The sequence below is a fragment of the Artemia sp. Qi Xiang Cuo genome, chromosome 6 (genome assembly GCF_049724085.1).
Source record: "Artemia sp. Qi Xiang Cuo chromosome 6, ASM4972408v1, whole genome shotgun sequence".
Lineage (NCBI taxonomy): Eukaryota > Metazoa > Arthropoda > Branchiopoda > Anostraca > Artemiidae > Artemia > Artemia sp. Qi Xiang Cuo.
In genome coordinates this window covers 2,036,446-2,063,621 of record NC_142799.1, presented here as the reverse complement: position 1 = coordinate 2,063,621, position 27,176 = coordinate 2,036,446, and the positions used below count along the sequence as shown (strand labels likewise).

Here is a 27,176-nt window from a genome sequence, read left to right as displayed (position 1 = left end):
AAGTAAGTTAAAACAAGTCCGGTTTTGATCTCACATTTGCTTTTTAAACTAATTAAATAGGTTTTCCGCCTTGAGTCAGTCCACAAACGGGTGACCAGGACTATCCTGAGTAACAGAGACATTTCCTACCACCATGCCTTCACAGCCCACGAACATCATCATTTTTACATCATTGTGTAGTAGTGTATGGATATCTAAAGCCTAAAAGACATTTGAACTCAATCCTCCTCCAATAAACGGAGTAACCTGCTGATTAAATCAAGCATCAATCTCACATTTGCTTTTTAAACCAATTAATAGGTTTTCCTCCTTGAATTTCATCTTTTTCTTGCAAAATATATTATCTCTTCCGTTCTCATCTATAGAAATATTTGAAAACTGAAATGCTTACAGCTAAAATTGCTTCGCCTTGCCGTAGGAACTCGTTTTCACAGAATTGCTGCCAAAGGACCTTTTCAAGGGCAGTGGAGAGTCTAAAATGCTGTACGTTAAGTTGTAAGGTCAATCATATCAGGATTACCCAAAGAAAGTATTCTGGGGCCAACTCTTTTCTTTGTGTTCATGAACGACCTAGGAGACAACCTTGCGAAGAAACCTCACCACTTTGCATATGACACGATAACAAAAACATCAATTGCAAAGGACGAAGATCTCAGCAAACCCCACAAAGAGCTTTAGGCTGACCTGTAGAGAATTGAGGCGTGAGGGGATACATGGCTAGTCAGTTTTAACGCACCGAAAACGAAAGAGCTCCTAATTTCTAAGGCATGCAATATGAAGGCTCGTCCTGGCTTCGTCTTCAAAGGAGAGACTAAAACACGAGTTGATACACTACGCCGATTTGGAGTCAACTTCTCTTCAGATCTCTCATGGACTGAGCATCTCAGTAAAATTAGATCCTCTTGCTCCAAGATGCTAGGAGTAATCCTAAGATGCAAAAGCCTCCTCCCTGATGAGTCTATTCTGCCACTATTCATTTCATGCATCAGACCTGTCATGGAATATGCATTTCCTCTCTCCGCCGGTGCACCAAAAAGCCGCATCGCTCCACTCCAACGGACTCAAAATGGCGCAAATCGTGCAGCAGCCTCTAGCAACACGAAAGCTAAAATCCCACAGCTGATCCAGAAACGCTTCGATGTGGCAACCATGTCGGTTTTCTACAAGTACATGTATAACCCTCAACCCGAGGAACTATCGAAGCTCGTTCATGACAGAGCAAAGCCCTTGCGATCAACTCGCCGAAGTACAGCTCGTCAGGTCTACCTTGAGCAAGGTACTCCCCACCAAGAATATCTGAAAACGAGTTTTGCCCGGCGATCGGTTGCCACATGGAATAGCTTAACGGCAGAGGTAATCCTAGAAAATCCATCCCTTGACGTGTTCAAGAGAAGGTATAACAAATACCTCAGTGTTGGAAAAGGAAGTAATTACCAGAACTAGGGCATATCATCACCTATGATGGAGCCGCGAAGCCTGTAATAATAATAAAAAAAAACTCTGACAAATTTGGTTGCTATTACATAGATTTTCGATCTATTTTACTATAATATTATTATTCTTTATTTTCAGTTTTTCCTCTTTTATCATTTTCTCTGGGTAGTATATGTTAAACATTAATTTCCAGTATTTTATACATACAAGGACTCGCAAGACTGGGAAGAAAACTACGGAAAAAAAAAATTACAAACAACAGCGACAACAAAAATCCAACATAGCAAGTGGTACTTCAAGGTCGCATTTAAATATAAAGAAATGTCAAGCTATGAAATTACTGGATAAAATTCAAAAGTAAAACAAATTGATTCTGTTTCAGAAGTGCTCAATCAGTTTAACTGAATATGCACAAAATTAAAAAACATAATGAAATATCTGCGTTGCAGTGTCGCCACTGCGTAACAGTGATTTTGGAAGAGAGGGGGAGGGTTCTTTTAATTTCTATGCAAATGGTTTTTTACATAAAATCCAGTAAACAACAAAAATTCAGGCTCTGCAGCTTCATCAAAAACTTCGATTGTTTAAGATAGATAAGATATTTATTTCAAAAAGATCACTATCACAAGCCCACAAAGGGCCGAATTCGGACTTTGGAGTCGACAATATAAATGGTTGCACTAAAACTGGCAAAAATTCAAAAAACAACAACGAAAAAGAAAAATTATGATGAACAATGATTTAAAAGTCAATAATTAAACTGTAAAAAGTCAATTGAAAAGTTAAAAAGATAAAAACTGGTCGAACTAAACTTAAACAAATACAAATCAGAAAAAGAATTAGAACGGGCATAAAAAAAGGGGGGAACAAGTAACAATACACAAAAAAAAGAGCGAGACATAAATACATTTAAATTAAAAGGGATACTAAGAAAGTGTCAATAATTCAACTACAGTAAGTCAATAAAAGAGTTAAAACAATAAAAACTGGCCAAGAAAGGGGGGGGGGGAAATAAAACCCCGTAAACAGAACGATAAATGAAATATAAAAAATTACAGGGGGAACAAAAAAAGAGGGGGGGGGGCAAGCAACTGAGGGCAAGAAACTGGGCTGATCCCTAAACCAATTAATAAAAAATAGGGGAAAAAAAAGAAACTATTGTTGAAGTTTATTAAATTTTTATCTAGTGAAGTGGATCACAGTTCTTTCATATCTGGAAGGAACACGGCGAATGGGGGACAAAGCAGGGATGGGCTCTGAAACAGCTTGAGGCGGCCGTAATCTGTATGGAGAGTTACGTTTGGGGAAAATACTTGCCGTCTGAGGTTTTGTTATGGCATTTTTTGCAAAATGGAGGCACAACAAAACCCTCCTTTGCTCCAGGGTTTTCAGACTAGAAAAATCATAATGAACAATCATTTAAAAGTCAATAATTAAAACTGTAAAAAGTCAATTAAAAAATTAAAAAGATAAAAACTAGTCAAACTAAACTTAAACAAATACAAATCAGAAAAAGAATTAGAACGGGCATAAAAAAAGGGGGGAATAAGTAACAATACACAAAAAAAGAGCGAGACATAAATACATTTAAATTAAAAGGGATACTAAGAAAGTGTCAATAATTCAACTACAGTAAGTCAATAAAAGAGTTAAAACAATAAAAACTGGCCAAGAAAGGGGGGGGGAAATAAAACCCCGTAAAAAGAACAAAAAATAAATATAAAAAATTACAGGGAGAACTAAAAAAAGAGGGGGGGGGGGCAAGCAAATGAGTGCAAGAACCTGGGCAGTACCATCAGCTAATAAACAAAAAATAGGGGAAAAAAAGAAACTATTGAGACATTTTATTCATTTTTTCTGTAATGAACGGGATAAGAGTTCTTTTATATTTGGACGGAATGCAGCGAATGGGGGACAAAACAGGGATGGGCTCAGAAACAGCTTGAGGCGGCCGTAATCTGGATGGGGAGTGACGTTTGGGGAAAATACTTGCTTTCTAAGGGTTTGTTATGGCATTTATTGTAAAATAGAGGCACAACAAAACCCTCCTTTGCTCCAGGGTTTCCAAACTAGCTTTTTTTTAGGAGCAACGAGTATTGCACCATTCCTTTTTTAAAATCATTTGCAAGGCCCTTTTTTGAATTGATTTAATTTTTTCCGATTCTTCGTGAGAGATACCAGGGTGTCAAACTGGACAAGCATATTCTAGATACGGAAGGACAAAAGACGTGTAAATTCGTAAGGAGTGGGAAGGGGGGGACGCTGAATTTATTTAGGAGCTTAAGGAGGGCAATAGACGCATTATCTCTATGGATGATGTCTTTAACATGGATATCTCACTTTAAATTTTAAGAAATTGTGACACCAAGTAGTTTAAATGTGGACACAGAAATTTCAGGAGGGATATGATTAAGAAAATAGGGCGAGGATTTGAGGAAACAAATGGGCATTATCATGGAATAAGAGGGGTTTACTGTCATGTCTAAGTCTAAGGCCTCGTCTCCAATTTCATTGAGGGTACTCATAGGGTTGCTATTTAAATTTCTGAAGCAAGTTTCAACAACCGTTAGGTCATCAACAAATTTCCATCGGTCAGAAAATTCCTTTGCGAGGCTGTTGATCATTACTGAAAAAAGGAGGGGACCTAGGAGAGTACCTTGGGGTACGCCATTGTGGACAGGGAGAGGATTTGAATAATGATTTTGGTATTTGACAACTTGCGATCTATTTGTTAAGAAGGAGGCAACTAATTTCACCAGTAAGGGATCAATATTGAACTTGTTAACAAGTTTCTCAATTAAAATATTGTGGTTAACAAGGTCGAATGCTTTCTGAAGGTCGATGGAAATTAAATTTAGCCAGGAATTAGGCTTTTCAAGGATTTTCCCAATGTGATCAATCAGAGAAACAAGGTAAAAGGAAGCTTCAAGTCAGTAAGAGGTAGGATTTTTTCCTTTAGCCAATCTGCAAGTAATCCTTCATAAAGTTTCGAGAAAATAGGAGTAAGAGTAATAGGATGGACGCCTTCTTGACTTGACTTGCTTTATTTACAACTAATTACAAAATAAACTATATACAAGCAACCGCCCGGGGAAGGCTCAAAAAGTCTGATGAAGGACGGCTGCAATCCTCTAATTCTCAACCTTTTAAAAATTTCATTAAAAAAAGAGAAAAAAAAAAAAAAAAAAAAAAAAAAGAAGACCTGAACACTCTCAACTAACCATTAATACCAAAATCAATAAAAAAAAAAAAAAAACTGAGACATTAATAATAATAATGACAATAATAATAAATTATCTCCCCTCTCCTAATAAATGTTTTTTTTATTTTTACTTTAAACGATCCAATGTGTTCAGCTTCCCGAACGCCAACTGGAATATCATTCCAAATAGCCGGAGCCAAGTACCGAATTCCGAAACCTGCACGTGTGGTGTTTCGATACTCAACCGTAAAATTTTCCGCCTCTCTAGTCGCATACCTGTGGAGTGAACTATTTACGCGAAAAAAATTTGTAAAAACTGGAGGACATACATCATTCCAACATGTATAGGAAAAAATAGCAGCTTGGTAATTGCGAATCTGACCAATGTTAAGCACACTTCATTTTTTAAAACATGACGAGGTATAATTCACATTTTCTATATAATTCCCAATAAGACGTACTGTTTTGTTTTGTAAAATCTGCACTCTTTTGAAATTTGCGTAAAAATTTCTAGACCAAATGACACAACCATAAGAAATATAAGGCGCAACAATACTATGATACAATAACAAAAGAACCGATAATGGTAAAAAATGTTTCAAATGACGCAAAGTTCCCAGACCTCTAGCAATTTTAGCTGCAACAAGATCACTATGGTGCTTCCAAGACAAATTACAATCAAGCTGGAAGCCCAAATAACGCACCTCATGCACCTGTGACAAAGGCTTACCATTAACAAATATCTCTCCATCAACACTCGGAGGCTTACCTACACTCTTAAAAATCCTAAAATTATTTTTTTTAACATTCACTGACAAAAAGCTCAAAATTGTAAATACATAAAATGACTTTAAACCCTATTTACTTTCAAAAATGGATCACCATTCATTCGAATAGACATAGTTTAAGCAGTATCATCCACGAAAGTCGTGATAAAACACTCCGGTAAGTAAAAACGCGTTGAATCAACATACACAAGGTACAGAAGTGGTCCCAAGACAGATCCCTGAGGCACACCACACTTCACTTGATAGGGAGAAGAAAATGCATCATTTAAAACAACTTGAATAGATCTTCCACTTAAAAAACTATCAAACCATTTCAGATAATTACCACGAACTCCAAGGGACTGTAGACATTTGAGTAAAATTTTAAAATCCACTGTATCAAACGCCTTTCTAAAATCAATAAAAACAGTCAAAAGGATTTCACCACGTTCAAAGCATTTATTTACAATATCACAGAGAGAATGCACGGCGTCCGACATCGAGTGACCTCTCCTAAAGCCGAACTAAGTTTCACTTAACATCCCTGTTTTCGTAAGGTAATCATATAGCCTTTTATGCACAATTTTTTCAAATATTTTTGAAAACAGGGGAAGGATTGATATAGGTCTATAATTTTTGATATCTAGTTTAGACCCACCTTTATGGAGGGGGATGACTTTTGCCCTTTTAAGCGCATCGGGAAATGTCCCAGTTTCCAGGGAAAGATCGATTATGTGGACGAGACATGGTATTAAATAACACATCACTGATTTAAAAGCCTTCAAATTAATTCCATCTGTCCCTGCTGCATTAGATTTGATTGTTCTCACAATCTTCAGAATTTCATCTCCAGTACACGGTTGAAATTCAATTTCATTTCCAATTCCTCTTTCATCCAAAAATTCGTCCTCCAGGGAATCATTATTAAAATTCACTAACCATTCCGCCTGCACCCTCTATCTTAACTTACCCTCTATTTAAACATCAATACCATTTCTTACTTGGTATGTCAATGACTTTGAAATCAAACATGCAATTCCCCCTTTGTGAAGTGACGTCCGGTTCAAAACCAGGCTTTCCGTTTTTCTTTTTCAGAGATATTATGAAACCCTGTATCCGAATTACAGGAATTTGCCCGGACTCGGTAATTGCGTTAAACAGCAAAGACAGAGGCTTAGAAAGGAAATCATTCAAGGCACTCATAAGAAAAAAGGAGATATCCAAAAGACACATACTTGTCTTTCTTAGTTTCTGAATTCTTATTTCTATCTCAGACGGAGAAACAGTGGGTAAAGAAGGGGAAAGGGCTCCTGATGGTAATTGGTCGGACAGTGGTGGAAGGCTCTGGACAATGGAAGCGAGGAATTTATTGAGATTATTGGCAGTAATATCAGGGGACTCAGGTAGATTGAAGTTAAGCTGTTCAAGCCTCCTGCCACACAGCTTTTTAACATCAGAATACCAGTTTTTTGGTTCATTAGTGAACAATACTTCGACCTTATTTTTGTAGTACGATCGTGCCAATTTGCGAATTTCTCTTTTAATTGATTTCCTTAGTTTATTGGCTTCATCTGGTTTACCATTTTTGAAAAGCTTCAATTTGGTTCTAATTAGTGTTTTTATAGTTTGGTTAATAAAGGGTTTATCACTGGAGCACTTTAAAAAAAAAATTTCAGGGAAACAAATTTGATATTTGTCAATTAGCTTTTTGTGGAAGATAGCCATTTTCTCATCAAGATTTTTTAAACTATAAGCATCGGACCAATCTTCAGTATTCAGCCACATACCAAAAGAAAGAAGACCAGAATTTTGAAGAGGGCGACAACTGCCATAAATTATTGAGAAAGAATGCTTAAAATTTAAAGAGGGGGATAAAAGAATTGAAAGAGATAACTCCCACCTAATGGAGGCAGAACTGTAGATGGGCTGTAAAAATTCTACATAGTAGTTAAAACAAAACCAATAGAGGTATCTACTAGAGTAGTGTTGTTTTTTACAATTTGCTTTACATTTATTTTTCAGCCCAAATAAACAATATTTATGTAATTTGCAACGCCCAATAAAAATAGAACCCCCTTTGGGTATTTTTAAATAAAAAAATAAGCACGTGTCATCAATTGCTGGATGAATTTACGTTTTGACTCGATATTTTGATTTGGGGAGTAATAGAAAACAGCTATTGCAATAATATTAAATGGACGACGAAGAACTTTTGGTCTAATACTTAGCCAGAGGATTTCATCATACTCGGATAAACTAGGAACTCGAATAACCTTTGGGTAAAGGTTACTCTTAGTAAAGAACAAAACACCGCCACCTTTTTTTCCAAGTGGGTAGTCAGGAGGACGGAGTTTAATAAACTCTGAATAATTTGTCAGGCGCAGAGACCCTGCGTCATGGGACTGTACTTCCGTAATAGCTATAATATCGATTAGATTTGATTCTGAAAGCACCTCGAGTTCGGTAAGCTTTTCAAAAGTAAGACTTTCAGCATCAGTAACTAAAAGTTTAGGAAAAACAAACCGATTGGGGAATCTCGACAGGGGTACTTGGTGTGTATTAGAATTTCCTGGGTGGGGTTTCAATTTAATATTATGATGCTGCGGCGAAGTAGGGTAAGAGAAGGATTTACCTTGGGGATTTGGAGGTGCAAGGAAGGGCGAGGATACAGACAAAGCATGATGAGGAAGGTGCGACTTGTTTTCAGTTGTCGGGAAGTGCGAACAATTAGGATTTAATACAAGACAATTATTAAATGCAAAAGGTCTCAGACCTGAGTCACACTGGTAGGGTGGGCACGAGGGATAAAACGAATGGGTCGGAGGCGGTGTTACGTGGATATAGAGTAAGAAGCAGTTGAATCGGAAGGATTTTTGGTAGGGAGGAAAGGGGGAGATGGGAAGGTAAGAAGGTGCTGGGAAATGGAAGTGGGGTGGGAACTTTCTGGGAGGAGGGAGGTTGTGTCACACAGCAATCCCTAGATTTTGAATAAATAAAGTAATTTCAAAATCAGGTACTTAAAACATGAAGCACAAAAATTACCAAAGGGACAGCAACTCTCGAGCGTTTGGCCATTTAACAGTCACAACTAACATATGCTTGATCGAACTTCAAGCAAAACGATACAACATCAATATTCTCTTTCACCAAAGCTGAAGCTTTCGACAGAGTATGTCATCGTAGCTTACTGTAAAACACTACACTTAATAGTGTTCACGGAAGTCTGTTAGAAGTGGTCGAGAGCCTTCTTTCTGTTCGTTCACCACGGGCTGTTCTCGACGAGTTCACTTCCTGCGAATATTCAATAATGGCAGGCATACCCCAGGGATAGTATTTTAGGATTCAAAGCTTTTCCTTACCTACATAGATAACGTCGGAGACACCTTTGCAAAGCCTCTGCTTCACTTTACGACGACACACTTAGCCGTCCTTAGTACGACACAACTACTCCTGCAGATGTTTCTTTTGAAAACTGGCAAATAGTCTAATGCATAGGTGGTCAATTTTACTACAATGAAAACGAAGAATCTGCTGATCTTCGATTCGAAAGTACCATACACACACCCGAACTTCATCTTCACGAATACAGCTACAAGGAGAGTCGACGAGCTTTGTCTCCTGGGAACCCACTTGTCCACAAAACTTTCTTAATTGCAGGGGAAAACAAATTTTGTTCGTTGCGCGTCCACATGTCACGAATTTGAAATATTTGCTAGAAAAACACTTTCTTTTCTGTGAAGAAGCTGATTTATCACTAGAATTCGTAGATTTTTAAAACGCAAAAAAAGCTTATATCTGTGCAGAAACAATCTTCAGTACTTGTCTTTGTTATCTATTCACTACACTTTGTGCAGCTCATAAGACTACCGCAAAGAGAAGATAAAATATTAATTAGTTAACAAAAGAATAGATGGTATAGTAGTTTATACCACCTAAAAAAAAATTTACCGTAGGTTTATATACAGCTATATAGTTAGGGAAACCAGTGAAATTCAACAGCTATGTTCTTATTTGGGAGAAAAAGATAGAAAAAGGGATCCGTAAAGCACCCGTTTTATTTATTATATTTTTTCCATATCCCATTATAGGCAGCCTCAGATTACCCATTATGCAGATATGTAGGTTTATATTTCCCATATCCCATTATGTAAAAGTCTTCACATGAGCCAAAATTGTTAAATCCATTGGAAATGTTATAACTTATCTATGTTATCCCTTATTCCATTGTGGAAGTCTATAAATGAAACTAAATTATTAAAAGTCTTAGCAAGAACATTCCTTTATAACATTAAAGAAGAACAAATTACATCTGTATTTTATATATACATTTAGATCAATACATTTCTATTGACTATTTGGTGTTTGTCACAAAACAATATATTATCTCTACTACCAATGATAGAGAAAAAAACTGTACCTCACACTATAGCCACAGCTGATAAGAGTATTGCCCTGGACGTCAAAATCATTCAAGGCACTCATGTGGGCTGTCAAAGAGTGCTCTTCTCTCATGGTCAATGGGTCTCGCAGGGAAATTTTACCATCAAAACCTCCACAGCAAATGTACCTACTATGTCTTCGAAGAATGCCACAACCACTAGTGGTATCATTTACCTATAAGGCAATAAAGTATTAATGGTGTTATAAGGGATAATTCGAAGCGGCAAATGTGGGTACCGTGTCTTCGAAGAATGCCACAACCACTTGTTGTATTATTTACCCATAAAGCAATAAAGATTACTAGCTTTATAAGCAATAATCCTCGGTGGTAAATGCGGCCAGTATGTTTTCGAAGAAAGCCAAAACTATTTGAATTATCATTGACCTATAAAGCAATAAACTATTACTGGCGTTATAAGCGATAGTTCTCAATGGCAAATGTGGGTACTAAGCCTCGGAAGAATCCCATAGCCACTTGTGGTATCATTTACCTATAAAGCAATAAACGATAACTGGCTTTATAGGCGATAATCCACAGCGGCAAATGCGGCTAGCAAGTCTTCGAAGAATGTCACAACTGCTCGTGGTATCATTTACATATAAAGCAACAAACGATTGCTGGCTTTATAAGCGATAATCCACAGCGGCAAAGGCGGCTAGCATGTCTTCGAAGAATGCCACAACCACTCGTGGTATCATTTACATATAAAGCAACAAACAATTACTGGCTTTATAAGCGATAAATCTCAGCGGCCAATGTGGCAGCTAAATCTTCACAGGATGCCAGAGCCATTTGTGACATCCTTCTCCTATAAGGTAATACACACTTACTGATTTAATAGACAAGTACCAGGGGAACAAGCTTCGCTCGATGAAAAGAAAGACAGTTTGTTTGAACCTCTTTCCCAAAACAACTTTAACTTCATTCTATTTTACTCGCTGTAGAAAGTCAAAAACATAGGCCATCGTGTTTTACTTTCTATAACGTCTTTTTACTTCCTTTACCCTAAGGCTTGGGGTATTGGATGTCTTGGTATTTGTTACCTATCTGCATCGTTTTTTCCCACTGGAAATAAAAATTATTTTATTACGAACATTCATATTAAACAAACAATAATCATAAAGCGAATCTCGATCCCCTGGTATACCAATTATTATTGTAATTTTTCTGCCGCAATGCAAGTATCTATGCGAAGTAATTAAGAATCCAAGACCCACTTCACAGCTATCAAACGGGAATGTCTTTATCTAAAAGCTCAGAATAAATTGATTTGTCAATAAAAAATGCGTCTCGAAACTTCCCGCTTATGTTCAAGGCTTTCAACCCCCAGGAGTCTCTGATTTCAGTCAGCAGACGATTTGTGAAAAATATTAAAAGAACGTGGATTTTGTGGATAGCCTCCTTGGGTCTAGATATCTGTCTATCTAATTTCAAATCCATCTCAATACATTTGACTTTTCGGTTACTTTCCCAGCAAGCTGTAACGGTTGTAAATTCGGCTAGACGATCAATCCCAGGCGAATCAATAAATATTTGTAAAATCAAAACTTTAGTTTACCACACTATAGTTTATCGACAACTGCCACAGATACTTTGCTGCCTCATACTTTGGCCCAAAGCTATCCGTTGGTCCCTTTTTTGTATCTTTGTGATTGGACCTGCTTCTGATTGTAAAATACCATTGAGGGTGTAAAAAGGGTCCATGACTCCTCCCATCCCCTCTCCCCTTACTGCATCTTTTTTTTTTATCTCAACAGAAAATTGTTAATTGCTGAAGACAGGGCTGTGAATTTAATTTGCATATAATATCATACCATATTTTCAGAAAAATTATTTTTGTTGATCAGATATATTAAAGATTCTATCCGAAGGCAGTTTCTCCGCAGGTCTTTCCACAGTTCTAGTCCAGTAAAATTTCTCCCTCGTTTGATTATTTTCCTTTCCTCTTTTTTTCTGGAATTCTATCCTAAATGATACACCTCTCTTTTCTTCTCGGAAAATCATTTTCAAGAACCTACCTAACTGTTAAAGTTTCTGCTTTCTTCTGCTTTTTTTTGTATTCTAGTATATTTTCTCCTTTATCTTTATTTTATCTGTATTACGTGATTTAGCATATTGTTTATGGTTCTTTCGGTGCCATTTTATTGTATTGTGTGGCCCATAACAAGCTACGCTTCTTGGGCTGACTAATCGTTTCCCGTTTGTTATGGTGCTTTAATATGAATAAAATGATTGTTCATTGGATTGAAAGAAAGCCTGCTAAAAAACGATTTTTTTTAACAAGAATTCAATTTTCTCTAAAGACGACAAAACATAACTCCGTTTACAATTGGCCTACACAGGCCTTTATTTAAGCATATTAAGAAAAAACAAGACCTGAAAAGGTTCTTTTAACAAAACGATGGAACAATAAGTGTCTATATTAAACCGTGACTATCGAATGAGGGCCAGGATAACTTCAGGTCCATAGAAGGCACAAAGTTATGCAGATTGTCAAGTCCTCCTCCTCAAATGATCCTCCTCCTACAATTACTACAAAAGACTATGGCTGATCGAAAATTCAGATTTAAATTTTACCCGGAATTTAAATTGTAATCTCAAATTTCCGTTCTTAAGCTGAAAATAAAAAAAAATACAAATACTCCTATAAGGTAAAGATAATAAAACTAGATAAAAGGAAAAACCAAAAGAATTAAATTAAATAACTATTTTCGAAAAAATATTGAGAGCGGCGTTAAAAACCAAAACAAGGAATAATAAATTCAAATCACAGACAGAGGCCGTAACACATACCATCTCAAATAAATGGCCTTGCTGATGCTTTATGCGCGAGAACCTTGAATTATGTTTATAATCCTTTTTTGCGCTTTTTCCTTCGTGAAATTGGTTAATTAGTTTTCTTGCTTATAGTATTTAAGTTTCTGTTGCTTTCTTTTCTCTTCTATTTTTTGTACTCCACCTTGTTGTTTTTACTTTTTGTGGGTAATAAATTTATATTATATTATTATTATAACAAATCCGCAATAACATTTCAAAATCTATCAGTTTAGCAAACCAAACAAATTGCTTCACATTTTTTTTTTCATTTTTTACTTATGCATCAATGCTCAATATTTTTGAATGAAGTGAAATCAAAAGGCAAATTGCTGACCAAAAAGTGCCTTTTAATAACAGTAATGCTACACTGAAAGACAAAAATGTACTTATTCTAAGAATTTTTTGTTTCTCCCCTATTAACTCGGTTCATTTTTTGATATTGCTAGTTTTGTCGTTAAATAAATAAATATAAACTATTCGAAATACAGACCGTTTTCAGAAGAGCGCAAATGATAATCTAGCCTTTGTGGATTTGCCCCACTCTTATCTTCAATTCCTTTTGAGCTTGCCTAAATTATTCATTTTAATTTATGTACATTTTAACTTCGGATTGATTATCTATTTAAATTCCTGTTCACTTGGAGAAGCAAGAAGAGAGTATCAGTCGCGTTTGGTGATGGGGGGAGGGGTAGATACATCAGAGGGTTTGTTTTAATTGCAAAGATCCTACATTAAGCCTCCCGATTAATATAGAATGAATTTTGTTGAGGGCGTGTGGTGGTATTTCGGAACTGGTGTATGAGGCCTCTTGGTTCGCAGGAATAATTGTAGCGCACGCCTTTATCAGTCGCGTTTGGTGATGGTGGAGGGTAATAGTACCCCTCCCAATGCTACAATATTTCTCAGTGTAGTTTAAGATATTACCTTCACATGCCTACCGGCACAGAGGGAAAAAATGCGAGGTAGGCCATCATTTGTCTCGCCATTGATTTTTTTTTGTTTGGGGGGGGGGGGGCTATATGCTATTACGAGCTTTATTTTTTGCAATTTTAAGTTTCAACATATTTCTTTTTGAATGTATATTGGCTACAATGTTCCAATATATCTTAAAATATGTATGTAATGTATTAGAACATTAGAGCAGCCTATTGTAGAGGTTTTGATGGCTTCAATTCAACCACCTGGAAGATCACTTGTCACACAGATTTTATCCTAATGAATAATAATACTCTTCTTCCACTCAAAATTTTCTAGTAATTTTCTTTTAAAGGGGATCCAAACTGAATAAATGAATAAATGACTAAATAAATGAATAAACCATTACTAGAGAGCAATTGGATGTCAAATCCTCCTAAAAAGGGGGCCGAAACTGCTTCTTTTTCAACGGCTTAAAACTCATAACACTAAGTAAATGAGATCATAATGTCTCATTCCATATATCTCTGAGCTTAATAATGGGACCCAATCTCTTTATAAATTTGAAGTAGTCTTATTATCTTAATATCTTATTACATTCCTTATAAAGGCTCAACTATCCCTCTCCCATATATATAGTCTTGGCTCTTTAAAAGGATGGTTTCTAGTATACATCTGTACACAAGCAAGTCATTTAGACAGCACCGAAGGACATCCTAGGACTTTGATGCGTGAAAAAGAGCATTTTAGATAAATGAAGATTGAATATACTAATTCTAGTAGGTGTGATGTTTCCTAGGGGGATGTAGTGTGGAACCAATCTTGAGACTGGTCCAAAAATAAAAAAAAACTAAGTGTGGTCCAACTTTAAGCCCCTACTTCCTAAGAAAAATATTGCTGACCTACACTTACATCCAACGATGCTGAGGGAGAAAACAAAACAAGAGAAACACCATTAAATAATAATATTGTAACATTTACTTTTAATTTTCTTTTACTGGAGGCAGGGACGTCGTTTGGGGGGGGGGGGGCAATTGTCCCCTCAATAATATGGAGATAAAATATTATATAACCCATACCCCTTGACTATCCAGATATAGACCCATCCCCCCAATAAAAATGCCAAAAGCTACGCCTCTGACTAGAGGTACTACTTTATCCACAACTCTTAAGCGAATAAAGAAAATTATAAATGAACAGGATAACTTCATCATCAATATTTTTCATCAGAATCACTTATATGCTGGGGATGCTTGGGAAGTTTTTTTTAAAGGGGGTCTATCTAATTTGTCACGGCTTTTGACCTATCCTTCAATACCACATTGGACCGGGGAGAAAATATATGGGAAAGCTTGGAGTACAGAGGGGTCCACATTTTTGTCCAATGTGTTGTAATCTATAAGATTTGAATCTTTGGTTAGTACACTGATTTGCGAGGATTAAAGCGGAATTATTAGAAGGAAGACGGTAAGGGGAAGGCATCATAACATCGAACCATCAGGAGCCCGAATGTCAGGAACAGTACAAAATCCGTCATAACATCGACAAAAAAAACCGTAAGAGCCTCGAACCGTCATAACATCGAACATTTTAAAACTTTAGTTTTTTGGGGTTTAGGGGGGAAAACGTACATAGGTTAGGTTAGGTCACGTATTTAATATAATATACGTATTTTATTTAATATACTTTCGTTTGGTGTGATTTCGTTTATTGAAACATGGAATGATCATTCTCCTATATCACCTCTCCCAGGGCATTTGATTGAACAGGTTGTGCGTACCAGCAAGAAACAATAGACATTATGGTGGTATTTTGGTTGTGATTAAATCATCAGCTATTGATGGTTATGAAAGAGTTAATAGTAGATCTGAAAACTTACTTTGGCTGCGTATTTGTTTTAAATGTGGGAACAAATTAATTTTGGGTGTTGTGTATATTCCTCCACAAAATAGTTCGAATAGTCGAGAAAATACTTGGGAAATTTTAGATGATGAACTGTCGCTAATACAAGAAAGTTATAGTGATTTTGAGTGCGTTTTGATTGGGCATTTTAATGCTTATACCGGTGTCGAGGTTGAGGTCCCAGATTTATTATTCCCAGATTTAGGAGATTTGGTCTCAATTTGTTGTAGAATACCGCGAAGTAATGAGGATGAAAAAAGAAACATAAATGTTTGGGGGCCTTTCGGGCCCAACTCCAAGTGTTTTAGATTATGCGCTGATTAACGAGAAATTTGCACCTGAATCGATTGATATGGATGTACTAAATTTAGTTGGATCCAATCATAGAGCTATTGAGCTTGAGTTGAAGACTGGGAAGTTTCAGGACGGTGGTCCTCGAGTTAAAAATTTATGTAATGCGGAGCTTAGATTAGATGGCTTAGGAAAACGAAGCATATATGACTTAACCGATAATGATTTTGAAACATTTAAAAGGGAGCTTATGAAGTTGCATGTAACAAATAAGTTGAAAGCGTTAGAACATGATGAAAAATATATACATGGTATAATTATGGAGATAAATGAAATAATTTGCAGTTGTGCAGTATCGTGTAACCTGACAAAAAAAAAGAAAAAAGAGCGATATCTTTATTTAGAATGTAAGTTAATGAAAGAAAAATTGAGATATTTATTGAGTCATTTAAAAGAATGTGATAGTGCTGACGATCAAAGTTGAAGATTAGCCGAATATAAAGATAAAAAAGAAATTATAAAAAGTTAATAAAAAGGAAAAAAAAGAGTTTGAGAATAAGAGGAAACTGGATATTGCAGATAATTTTGGAAATAAAGATTTTAAGAAGTTTTGGGGTTATATAAGGAATGATATTGGAAAAGGAAAACGAAATACCCTGGTTGCTCCAGACGCCCATTCATATGGCCTGATTACCTAGAAAGCTTGGAAGGTGATTGTGCAGAAATACAACACCACAGAGATGGTTGTTTATCCTATGAAGGAAGGTGATAATGATTTAGTAGGGGAAGTGAGTAATGATGAGATTAAGTTTGTATTCAAGAATTTAATAGTAGGTTCAGCTACAGGTGTTGATGGTGTACCAACAACGTTATTTAAGAATTTACTTTCAATTTTTATGTCGACAATTGTTTTTCTTTGTAATAAGGTGTTAACTTCAGGACAATGGCAATATGAGTGGAAGAGATCATTGCTCATGCTACTTTTTAAGAGAGGAAACCCCAAGTTGCACATGAATTATCATTTAATAGCGCTTGTCCCTGCTTTAAGTAAGGTAATGGAGAAAATACTAGATACCAGGCTTTCTAAATGGTTAAATAAAAATAATCTGATACATGAAGAACAAGGGGGCTTTAGGACAGGGTAAGGGACGGTAGATACAATATTTATTTAAATATTTAAAGTGTGGAAAGAGAAAAACTTGTCTTTATGTGGGATTTCTGGACCTCGATAAGGCGTTCGACAGTGTAGACAGAGAGCTATTGAAGGATGCCCTGTTTAGATTTGGCCTCCCACACTTGTTTGTCAGGTTGATAATCAGTATGTATATTTCTGTGAGTGGAATTGCGTTAGTTCGTAACAGGTTTTCTAGGCTTTTTAATGTTAAGCTGGGGGTAAAACAAGGCAGCACTCTCTCTTAAATTGTTTAATATTTTAATAAATGATTTTGTTGATTTTCTAGAGAATAGATGGGCTCCGAAAGTTGGTCTAGGGACCTATTAACTATCACTTTTATTATTTGCAGATGATACTACTTTGGTGGCTAGCACACCACAAGGTCTGCAGACGCTTCTGACTCTCATAGAAAAATATTTGCAGATGAAAAAATTAAGGCTGAATGTTGAAAAGAGTGAAGTTGTTATTTTAAAAAAAAAGGAAAGTAAGCGGTGAAGATAATTATAGATTTAAATTTAATAATAAGGAACTGAAAATGAGTAAAAGAATAAAATATTTAGGATCTGTTTTATCGGAAAATTGAAGTTTAAAGAGTCATGTTGATGAAATAATTAATAGAGGCAAAGTGGCCATGTCTGCAATTTTTAGAAATCTGACGATAATGGGAATTAAATACCTAAAAATGCATAAAAGAATATTTAATACAAAAATTTTACCAGTAATAGAGTATGGAGCAGAGATTTGGGGTGGAGATGTAGCACAGCAGCTTGAGCCCCTCCAGCTCCAGCATTACAAAAAACTGTTTGGGTTGCACCAGACAACTCATTCGCAGATTCTGAAAGGTTATCTGGGCCTGTTTTCGCTAAGGCTACGTTGGTCTATTTTGATGCTTAGATTTTGGTTGAAGCTCATTAGATGTAATGAAGATAGGCTAGTAAAAACAGCTTATTATCAGATGTTGAATTATGGTTTTAAAACGTCACGGCCATCCCAAAATGAGTCATTACTAGAAAGAGTGGGAATGCCTTACTTATGGAATGATGGTCTTGGTTGCGATGATCTCCCAAGAAATTTAAAAAGCCAGGTACAATTTATCTTAAAGGGTTAAGAAATTCAGTATTGGCCAGGGCTGGTTTTAAATTCTACAACATTGAATCATTATAATCAGGCTAAACCTAGTTTTGAAGAGGAAATTTATTTTAAATTTAATTTACCGGCTATGATTTTATGTCGATGGATTCAGCTTAGGGCGAATTGCCTTCCAATCCAGAGCAGGCAAATGGTGTTCGACAGGGTGATAGTTGATCCTGAAGCTCGGTATGTGTGTCCTCTTTGTAAAGATGAGGACGAAGATTTGGACCATTTTCTTCGAAAGTGTCCGGTACTTTCTGATTTAAGGGAAAAATACTTACATGGGATTGTTTTGCTGCTTCCTGGTATTTTACAAAGTAGTAATCCAACCATAATATTTCGTATTGGTGCGTACATAGAGAAGGGATTAGAAAGAAGGAAAAGTTTTTACAATTAATTATTATTTATTATATGGAATTACATTTATTTCCTCGAAAAATTACCATTAGATATTTTTTGCTATGCATCATGTTTCTGTGTGTTTCGTAATTTGTTCTGTTGTGATTTCTTTATTTTTCATAAATTTTTGTGTGCATATGGCTATTGGGCTTTGGAAATACACGATCTATCTATCTATATATATGCTATGCTTTACCCCCACCCCCCTGATGTGCAAATATATAGCCGAAATTTGTTTCTAAACTATTATATAGACTTAGGAATATTCTCATTTTCTACTTTTGATACACTTACACACCCCTTGCGCGGTCACTCCTCGGCAACATCGACAACACCCTTGATATTATCAGAGGCAACGCTGTAGCGTTGCCTATAGTAAAGGCCATACGGCTCCAATGTTTTATTATTTATTTATTTTTTTCCCAGAGGCACTTCATATGGAAGGGGTCGTCTTAGAAGCTTCAAAGGGGGCTCATTCGATTGGAAATCGAGAGTTCTAGTGCCCTTTTTAATAGTCGAAAATGATTGGAGGACAACTATCCCCTCCCCCCCACGCCCATCATTTCCCCACACACATCCACTCAGAATTTTGAGATAGCCATTTTGTTCAGCGTAGTTGATTTACAGATAGGAAATGTGTTTTTGAGGAGGATACTCCCCCACAACCCTCAGGGCAAGGGTTTTAAGTTATGCCGTTGGGGCATATAAGGTTTTTATAGAAGGCGTTGTCGTAGAAGCTTCAAAACAGGCTCATTCAATTGGAAATTAAAGAGCTAGTGCCCTTTTTAATAGTCGAAAGTGATTGGAGTGTAACTAGCACCCCTCCCCCCCCCCCCGCCCATCATTTCCCCAAACACATCCAATCAAAATTTTCAGATAGCCATTTTGTTCAGCGTAGTTGCTTTCCAGACAGAAATTATATTTTTGAGGAGGACACTCCCCCACAACCATCAGGGCAAGGGTTTAAGTTATGCCCTAGGGGCGTATAAGATTTTTATAGACGGCGCTGCCATAGAAACTTCAAAACAGGCTCATTCGATTGGAAATTAAAGGGCTAGGACCCTTTTTAATAGTCGAAAATGATTGGAGGGCAACTAGCCCCCCTCCCACGCCCATCATTCCCCCAAACACATCCAATCAAAATGTTGAGATAGCCATTTTGTTCAGCATAGTTTATTCCCTGATAGAAAATATATTTTTGAGGAGGATACTCCCCACAACCCTCAGGGCAAGGGTTTTAAGTTATGCCCTGGGGGCATTTCCCCAAACACATCCAATCAAAATTTTCAGATAGCCATTTGTTCAGCGTAGTTGATTTCCAGCTGGAAAATATGTTTTTGAGGAGGACACTCCCCCACAACCTTCAGGGCAAGGGTTTTAAGATATGCCCTGGGGGCATATAAAGTTTTTATAGAAGGCGTTATCGTAGAAACTGCAAAACAGACACATTCAATTGGAAATTCAAAGGGATAGTGCCCTTTTTAATGGTCGAAAGTCTTTTGTGGGCAACTAGCCCCCCACCCCCACGCCCATCATTCCCCCAAACACATCCAATCAAAATTTTGAGATATCCATTTTGTTCAGCGTAGTTTATTTCCAGATATAAAATATGTTTTTGAGGAAGACACTCCCTCACAACCCTCAGGGCAAGGGTTTTAAGTTATGCCCTGGGGGCATATAAGGTTTTTATAGAAGGCGGTGTCGTAGAAACTTCAAAAAGGCTCATTCGATTGGAAATTCCGAGGGCTAGTGCCCTTTTTAATAGTCGAAAGTGATTTAAGGGCCACTAACCCCCCTCTCACGCCCACCTTTTCCCCAAACACGTCCAATCAAAATTTTAAGACAGCCATTTTATTAAACGTAGTTTTAAGTTCTGGAAATTAGGTCTTTGAGGATTACAACTCCCCCAAAGCCTCAGGGCAAGGGTTGTAACTTAAGGATTCTCCGAATCCTTCATATTATTTCTTACGGAAGGGATGCTCGTATAAACTTTAGAGAGGGCTCATTTGATTGAAAATTGAAAGTTCTTGTTCACTTTTTAAGAGTCAAAAGAGATTGAAGGGCAACTAGCCCCTCTCCCTCCTCCACGCCGTAAATGCATCAGATAAAAATTTTTAGATACACATTTTGTTAAAATAGTTCAAAGTTCTGATAACAAAAAACTCCGGTGTCGACACAGCCCACCAGGGCCCAGGGGTAGGCGTTGTACGTTATGCCCTGGGGCATAACTTATTAAGGGGGGTTTATAACTTATGGGAAGGGGATTTGTATGGGAATAACACATAGGAAATCTATTATAATTATCCAATTATAAGGTTAAAATACATACTCTGAGATAGATGCAAAATTGCTTTGGCACACAAATTTATATTAAGGTCAATTCCAAACAGTCGTGATCCCTTTGTGTCAGGAAGTGAAATGGTCTAAACCCCCTGATTGGAGCTATTTTTTCAATCCATTCATTGTTGTCAATCGCTGTGCACAAGTTATGCAAGCTGTTTATTGTTCATATATAAGGTTTTTATCAAAGAGGTAATCGTATAGACTTTGAAAAAACCCTCATTCGATTTAAATTGAAAGTTCTAGATCCGTTTTTTAAAGTCAAGAATAATCAAAAAATAATCACCCCCCCCCCCTCATGCCATAAAAACTTGAAACTTTTTGCAATAAAATACGAACAAATATTAATTAAAAAAAAACTTTCCGAAAAATATATTTTTCAAAGAAAAGTAAAGGACATTTTAAACTTAACCTCAGGAGATACAAATACCTGTTACAAATACCTGTAGGTTTTAGGCTTCTGCAGTGAGACGATACCCAAACTCTTGTTTGTAGTTATTTTTATTCGATTCAAACTTGATTTGCATATTCAATTTAAGTTTCACTCGGTTTAAGATTTATTTATTCATTTACATTAATATATGTTGTATTTTTGTTCGCATTGATTGTTTATTTAATTTCTGTTCGTTTTAAGTTTCATTTATACTTTAATCGCAAAATATTTGTTTTCGTTTTAAGCTTGATTTTCATATTCAATCTTAGCATTACTCGGTTTAAGATCTATTTATTCATTTATATTATTACTTGTTGTATGTTTTTTGCTATGATTGTTTATTTAATTTCTGTTCGTTTTGGGTTTCATTTACTCTTTAATAGTAATTTCTGGTCGTTTTTAGTTTGAATTCTAAAAGGTATTTTTATATACTGGGCTTTATTTCAAAATGGCCTTTACTTTTTTTTGAAAAACTTATTTTTCGGAAAGTTTTTTTTTTAATTAATTTGATAGTCATTCACTAATGATGAAGTATTAGCACTGAAACTCCAATAGACAAAGTAAAGGAACTCACAATACGAATTATCCGTTGGTTATTCAAATCGACTTCAAGAATTTTTTCCTGGTGACCCCCAAGAAGTACTGCAGCAGGCCCCGTTGCAAGGACAGTTTGAAGGTCTGTTATCAAATCCGACCTGAAATCAAAAATGATATCCAAAAATTTTCAATTTATCTGGAGTATAGTAATTAAAGAGACATTAGCTAGATTTTGTATGAATCAAATTACTTAGCATCATGATACCTATTAGACCTCGAAATACCGTAGATATGTAAAACAAGGCAAGGGATACGGCACTAGACCCTTAAAGTCCAAACCGGTGGTGCTGATCTCCGTTTCAAGGCCCTTTAGCCAGGAAGTGCAATGGTTGGGGCCAGCCATCCTGTGCTTACGCACACTCTTCCAAAGATGAAGTTTCGCATACTGTAGATAAAGTTTTAAAAAAAAATGTGTGGTTCTGGGAAGGGGAGCCGATACGTCAATTAAATTTTCAAAATTAGATTCATAACTGAAAACCATCTGACCCCTTAGTTCCTCCTTTAGCGATTATGAACAGACACTTGATTCAAACGACAAAATCGCTTCAATGCAGGTCAGTTTCTTTTGTCGTATACCAAATAAGTACATTAAAACTATCAGTGCTATGTGCGAGAATAAAACTGCATTTGTTAAGGAAAGAAGAGATTAGTAGTTGGTTCGGTACAGAATCCTCATTAAGCGGGGTTATATTCTATGCTCGTCATTATGGATTATTTGGATTAACCTTCTCCTAAGAAACTGAGCAAAGGCTGTGTAAAAGCATGGTATCAAATGGGAAGATAAAATCTCCTGGAGGTAGATGAGACTATCCTAGATACAAATGTTAGCAATGCGAATGATGTCTTGGGATATTTTGAGAGTTTAGGGCAAGAGAATAGGTTTGAAAATTAATGTCAAGACGACTAAGTAAGCCATAACCAAGGTGAGGGTCAATGATCCATATTTCACTAGTGAGCCATAACCAAGGTGAGGGTGTTGTAAAAGATAAAACAGTTAGATCAACAGTGATTCATAAAACAGCAATAAGGTGTCAAGTACTGCTAAATATACAGTACTTTGACCACCAAGGCATAATGCAAAATATAATACCGCTGGATCACCAGTGACGCATGAACCATCACCAAAGCGCAAGTACAGCAAAAGATAATACCATTGGATCACCTGTGATTCTTGCCACTCATTTTGAAGGTACCATAAGGGGAGTGGGACTGAGACGAATTCTAGCACAAAGAAGTATTGGGTGGCGGATCCCGTTTGGATGTCCATACAGATGATTCTAGAGGAATCATAATTGAAGCACCATTCATTCTAGAACAGTGACTGAATCAGCTCAGCCTGTAAAGACTGACTGGGTCGTCTCCCGAAAAAAAAAAAAAAAAAAATAAATGAAAGCGCTTTTTTGAAGCAGCAATCAACGGTTTTTTGTAAGATATAATATTTAATAACAATAATAAAAAAAATTGTATTTAGTATTGCTATTAAAAAAAACAACAATTTCTGTTAACAATTAAGAAAAAAAGAACGTCTATTCCTAATCGATATGGCCTTACCTAATGGATGTAAATAAAACTACGAACGTATCTAACTCTAAATAGAAATAACGGAAATCAAGCGAAATGAAGCACTTCACTAAGCTCTGTAGGCAGTAATAGATTATACTAGACAAGACTAATAATTAGCATAAAGTAAGTCCGAGATATGCAGAAAAAGAAAAAAGAAATCTTAAGACTTACTTGAAAGTAAAAGCCGGAATGCCACGTCTTAATTGACCCCTCAGTCCACTCCTTGTCAAACACAGTACAACACTTTCGATTGGCAAAATCTGACGGATTTCTTCTTCCATATGCACCTAAAGTTAAACACTCAAATTATATTAAATACACTCAGTGTATTGAACACTTAAATGATATGCATTATGTTAGCCTTTTTTTACCGTGAGAAGAGCAAATACCGTTCTTAACAATGAGTTTAAGTTAAAGATTGTTTCTTAAACCACATTGGCCTGTAATATTAAAAAGAAGAAACAATCAAAAAATGGCTTTTTTATGGCCAAACGAAAATACTGGAAAAAAAAATACAAAACGAATATTTCAAAAGGACAACGGCCTCTCATCTTCATTACGAACAAAAAACATACTTAAGGAAAATGCCCAAAAAGGGTAAAGAAACAACCAAAAACGAAAAAATGTGAAAAAACAAACCAATTAAAAACCAAAATTAAAAGATGAATAAAATTCAGCAAAAGCCAAAATTAGAAAAATTAAAACCAAATACCTAACAACCAAAAGAGCAAGTCATTCACGAATATCCACGATTTGCACAAACTCTTGAACTGCCAAAAACTCATTCCAAAAACTCTTGAACTGCCATCAAGGGATACTAGCAAACGACTGGCCAATGAAAGACAATTCATTCACTCAAGCAAACGAACCAGCAATTAAATAACTTGGAGAAATATGTCATTTGATTTCTGATTTTAATAATTTCATTTCTTGCCCAAACCCTTAGAGACCTGAGTGGTTGACGACGCATTTTATTATGGGAATGCGAAGGAGATTCAAGGTTTATTTCAGGGATGACAAAAGAATTGGCTTCTCTTTCGAAAAAACAGAAATATGAGTAATTTAATCTTAAATCCCGTATAGGATACGTATGCAAAGTGCAAGATAAGGCTTAGGGCTAAGTGCAAGATAAGGCTAAGGCTTGACTCCCCAAAGATTTAGGGAGTCATTGAAATAAACATAAACTCGATTGAATACTGAAATTGGATACGTATACAAAGTGCAAGATAAGGAATTACCACAAGGAAAGAAAACTTGATAACTAACTAATCTAGCCATACAGTGATGATACCTGACATGCTAGTTCAGGTTGTAGGAAGCTCAAACATCACCATCTGCAATATCTCAGGAATGGCTAAGGACATTAAGCTGAAATTTTCAGGGAATGTTATGGATGCTCGATGCTATGCGTATCCAGAGGGTCAAAAGGACGCATCTGCAACGTCACAGAAACGGCTAGGGGTAATAACTTAAAACTTTCAGGACATGTTGAAGTTTCAATTTCAAGCTTTACTTCAATCCAGGAACTATCTTGTTTTGTTAATTTTGTTATTAAAAAAAAAAAAAAACACAACAAGCTTTAAAAAAGTTAAAGGGTTAATTCGTAAAAACCCTGGGGAATTAGCTGCTTATTATCCCAGTTTTGAACCAGTTGTTGGTAAAGGATTTTATTCTGATTTAATTAGACACTGAATTCTTTCAGTAGTTACGAAGTAATAAGAACACTTTTACGTCTTATAAATTATTAAAATATTTATTCAGTATCTGTAACCTAGTGGAATGGGTGACGCCACTGGATAAATTGAATTGACTGGAGTTTCTGTCCAATGCATTAATTGAACTTTTGGCTTTCTTAAATTGAGATAATTTCATATGTTATCCAAGTGCGGTATGCCAGTTTGGCAATAATAAGGATTATAGTGAAAGAAAAGAGAGGGAAGGGAAGAAAGGAAAAGAAAGAGAAAGAAAAAGAAGAAAGAAGGGGGAAAAGGAAAAAAAAATGAAGTCGGGAGATCTGGCTTTCGCTCGGTTACCTGGATTTCCATGGTGGCAAATAAGGATGCTTAGTGATCTTAGTCCCGAAAAGAAATTTCTAGTGATCAAGTATGGGGAACGTATAACATCAACGGATACAAGTAAAAATATGATGAAATTTGAAACTAATAAACAGGCATGCGGTGCTAGTAAACATGCATCCATCAAAAAGCAATGGCTGACCTGGATAAAAATCCAAACTCTTACATGGAAACTGCTGCTAGCCTTGGAATTGAGAAGGAAGTGTGGCTTGAGATTTCTGAACTGAGAGCGGAGATTTCACAGGCTAATGACTCAATTAGGGATATTGTTAAGAAAAAATATAGCAAAGGAGCTCGGTAAGGCCAAACTCTCAACGTATGATCTTGAGAAAATAAAACAAACTGTTTATTCATCCGTTTTGCTGGAACTTAAAAGTAGCCACGAAAAATTGGTGGACCGAATTGGAACGCTGGAGTTTAAAGTCGATTTCCTTGCACAAGCATTGTCAAACCTGCAGTATGACTTCGATGAAATGCCAGAAGCTAGTAAGTCTTCCTACGTAGTTATTTACCACCTACCTGGTCTGAATGAGACAACAATGCATCCCACACATAATGTGTTAGAGTTAATAACAAACAAACTAGGTCTAAGATCACTATTTAAGTCTGATACTGTAGATGTTAGTATTTTGGGAAAGCCCAGTGGTAGCAGAACCCCCCCAGTTGAAGTCGGATTTAAAAGCCCAACAGTTGCAAGAGAAGAGAAGTATTGAAGAATCGGAGCAAGCTGAAAGGATCGAAATGTTTTGTAAGTGAAAGCCTTACTCGTCCTAGACAGGAAGTTCTAAATGCTGCTAGGGATGTAGTGGATATGAGTAATACTTGGTCAGTACAGGGCCGTATCCTTGCAAAGTCTGGCGATCTGGTAATTAGAATTAAGGACCTATCAGAAGTTGTATCGCTGATCCATCTTCAAGAAGCCAGGGTTCTGGCTAACAGACAAGAGAGTGACTAAACTTCTTTGGTGACAGTAAGGTGAACTTTTTGTTTCAAGATGTCTCTGCTGACTAGCAGACTATCTGATCTTGCAGGAAATTACTTTAATTTAGCTAATGTATGTGAACGAGGCCTTTGTGAACGTGATGGTGGGAATGAAAAAGTGAGGTCAGACCTGAATCTTCCGGTTTCTAAGCATATTGATCCCTGTGATCTGAGACAAATCGACTCGTCGAGTGGTTTTATCATAGCCAAATACAATTATCAGGGGATTGATACTGTTTTTTATACACTACTTTCGACAGCCAATGAAAATATCTTTGTGTTGGTGTATTATCACTAACTGAGACTTTCTTTAGTGGAATTTCGCCTTTAAGTTTGTATTCACTAGGAGGTTATTCTTTTTATTATAAAAATAGAACGCAGATGCGGAAAGGTGGATTAGGAATTTACGTGCCGGATGATATTTCTGTAACTATAGAAGATACTTTAGGTGTCTCGGTTGAAGGTCGGTTTGAGTCTTTTGTTGTTAATGTAAAAAAATATGATGTTGAAATTTTGATTACTATTATTTACAGGACACCTAGTTCTAACCCCAAGGAAACGTCTCAGCATTTTGAGAATCCTTGTCAGAATTTAGGGTCGTGTAAAAAGCCGTGTATGCTAATGGGAGATTTCAACCATAATTTATTGGAGCTAGGAAATAATATGAATGCGGAATTTTTAATAAATATGATATCATTTAGTTTTTTCCCGTCG

At 36.3% G+C, this 27,176-nt stretch overlaps 1 protein-coding gene across 2 annotated transcripts in view; it reads right to left on the bottom strand.

Annotated features, from left to right (window-relative positions):
• The window catches only part of PAN2 (PAN2-PAN3 deadenylation complex catalytic subunit PAN2), a 207,770-nt gene that overhangs the window by 157,011 nt on the left and 23,583 nt on the right, over nucleotides 1-27,176 (bottom strand). For both annotated transcript variants that reach the window (XM_089090455.1, XM_089090454.1), the window contains exons 3-5: nucleotides 23,578-23,693; nucleotides 21,821-21,941; nucleotides 9,821-10,017 (exon numbers count right to left, since the gene is read on the bottom strand). In XM_089090455.1, the coding sequence (XP_088946581.1) occupies nucleotides 9,821-10,017; nucleotides 21,821-21,941; nucleotides 23,578-23,693 (434 nt within the window). The remainder of the gene's footprint in view (nucleotides 1-9,820; nucleotides 10,018-21,820; nucleotides 21,942-23,577; nucleotides 23,694-27,176) is intronic.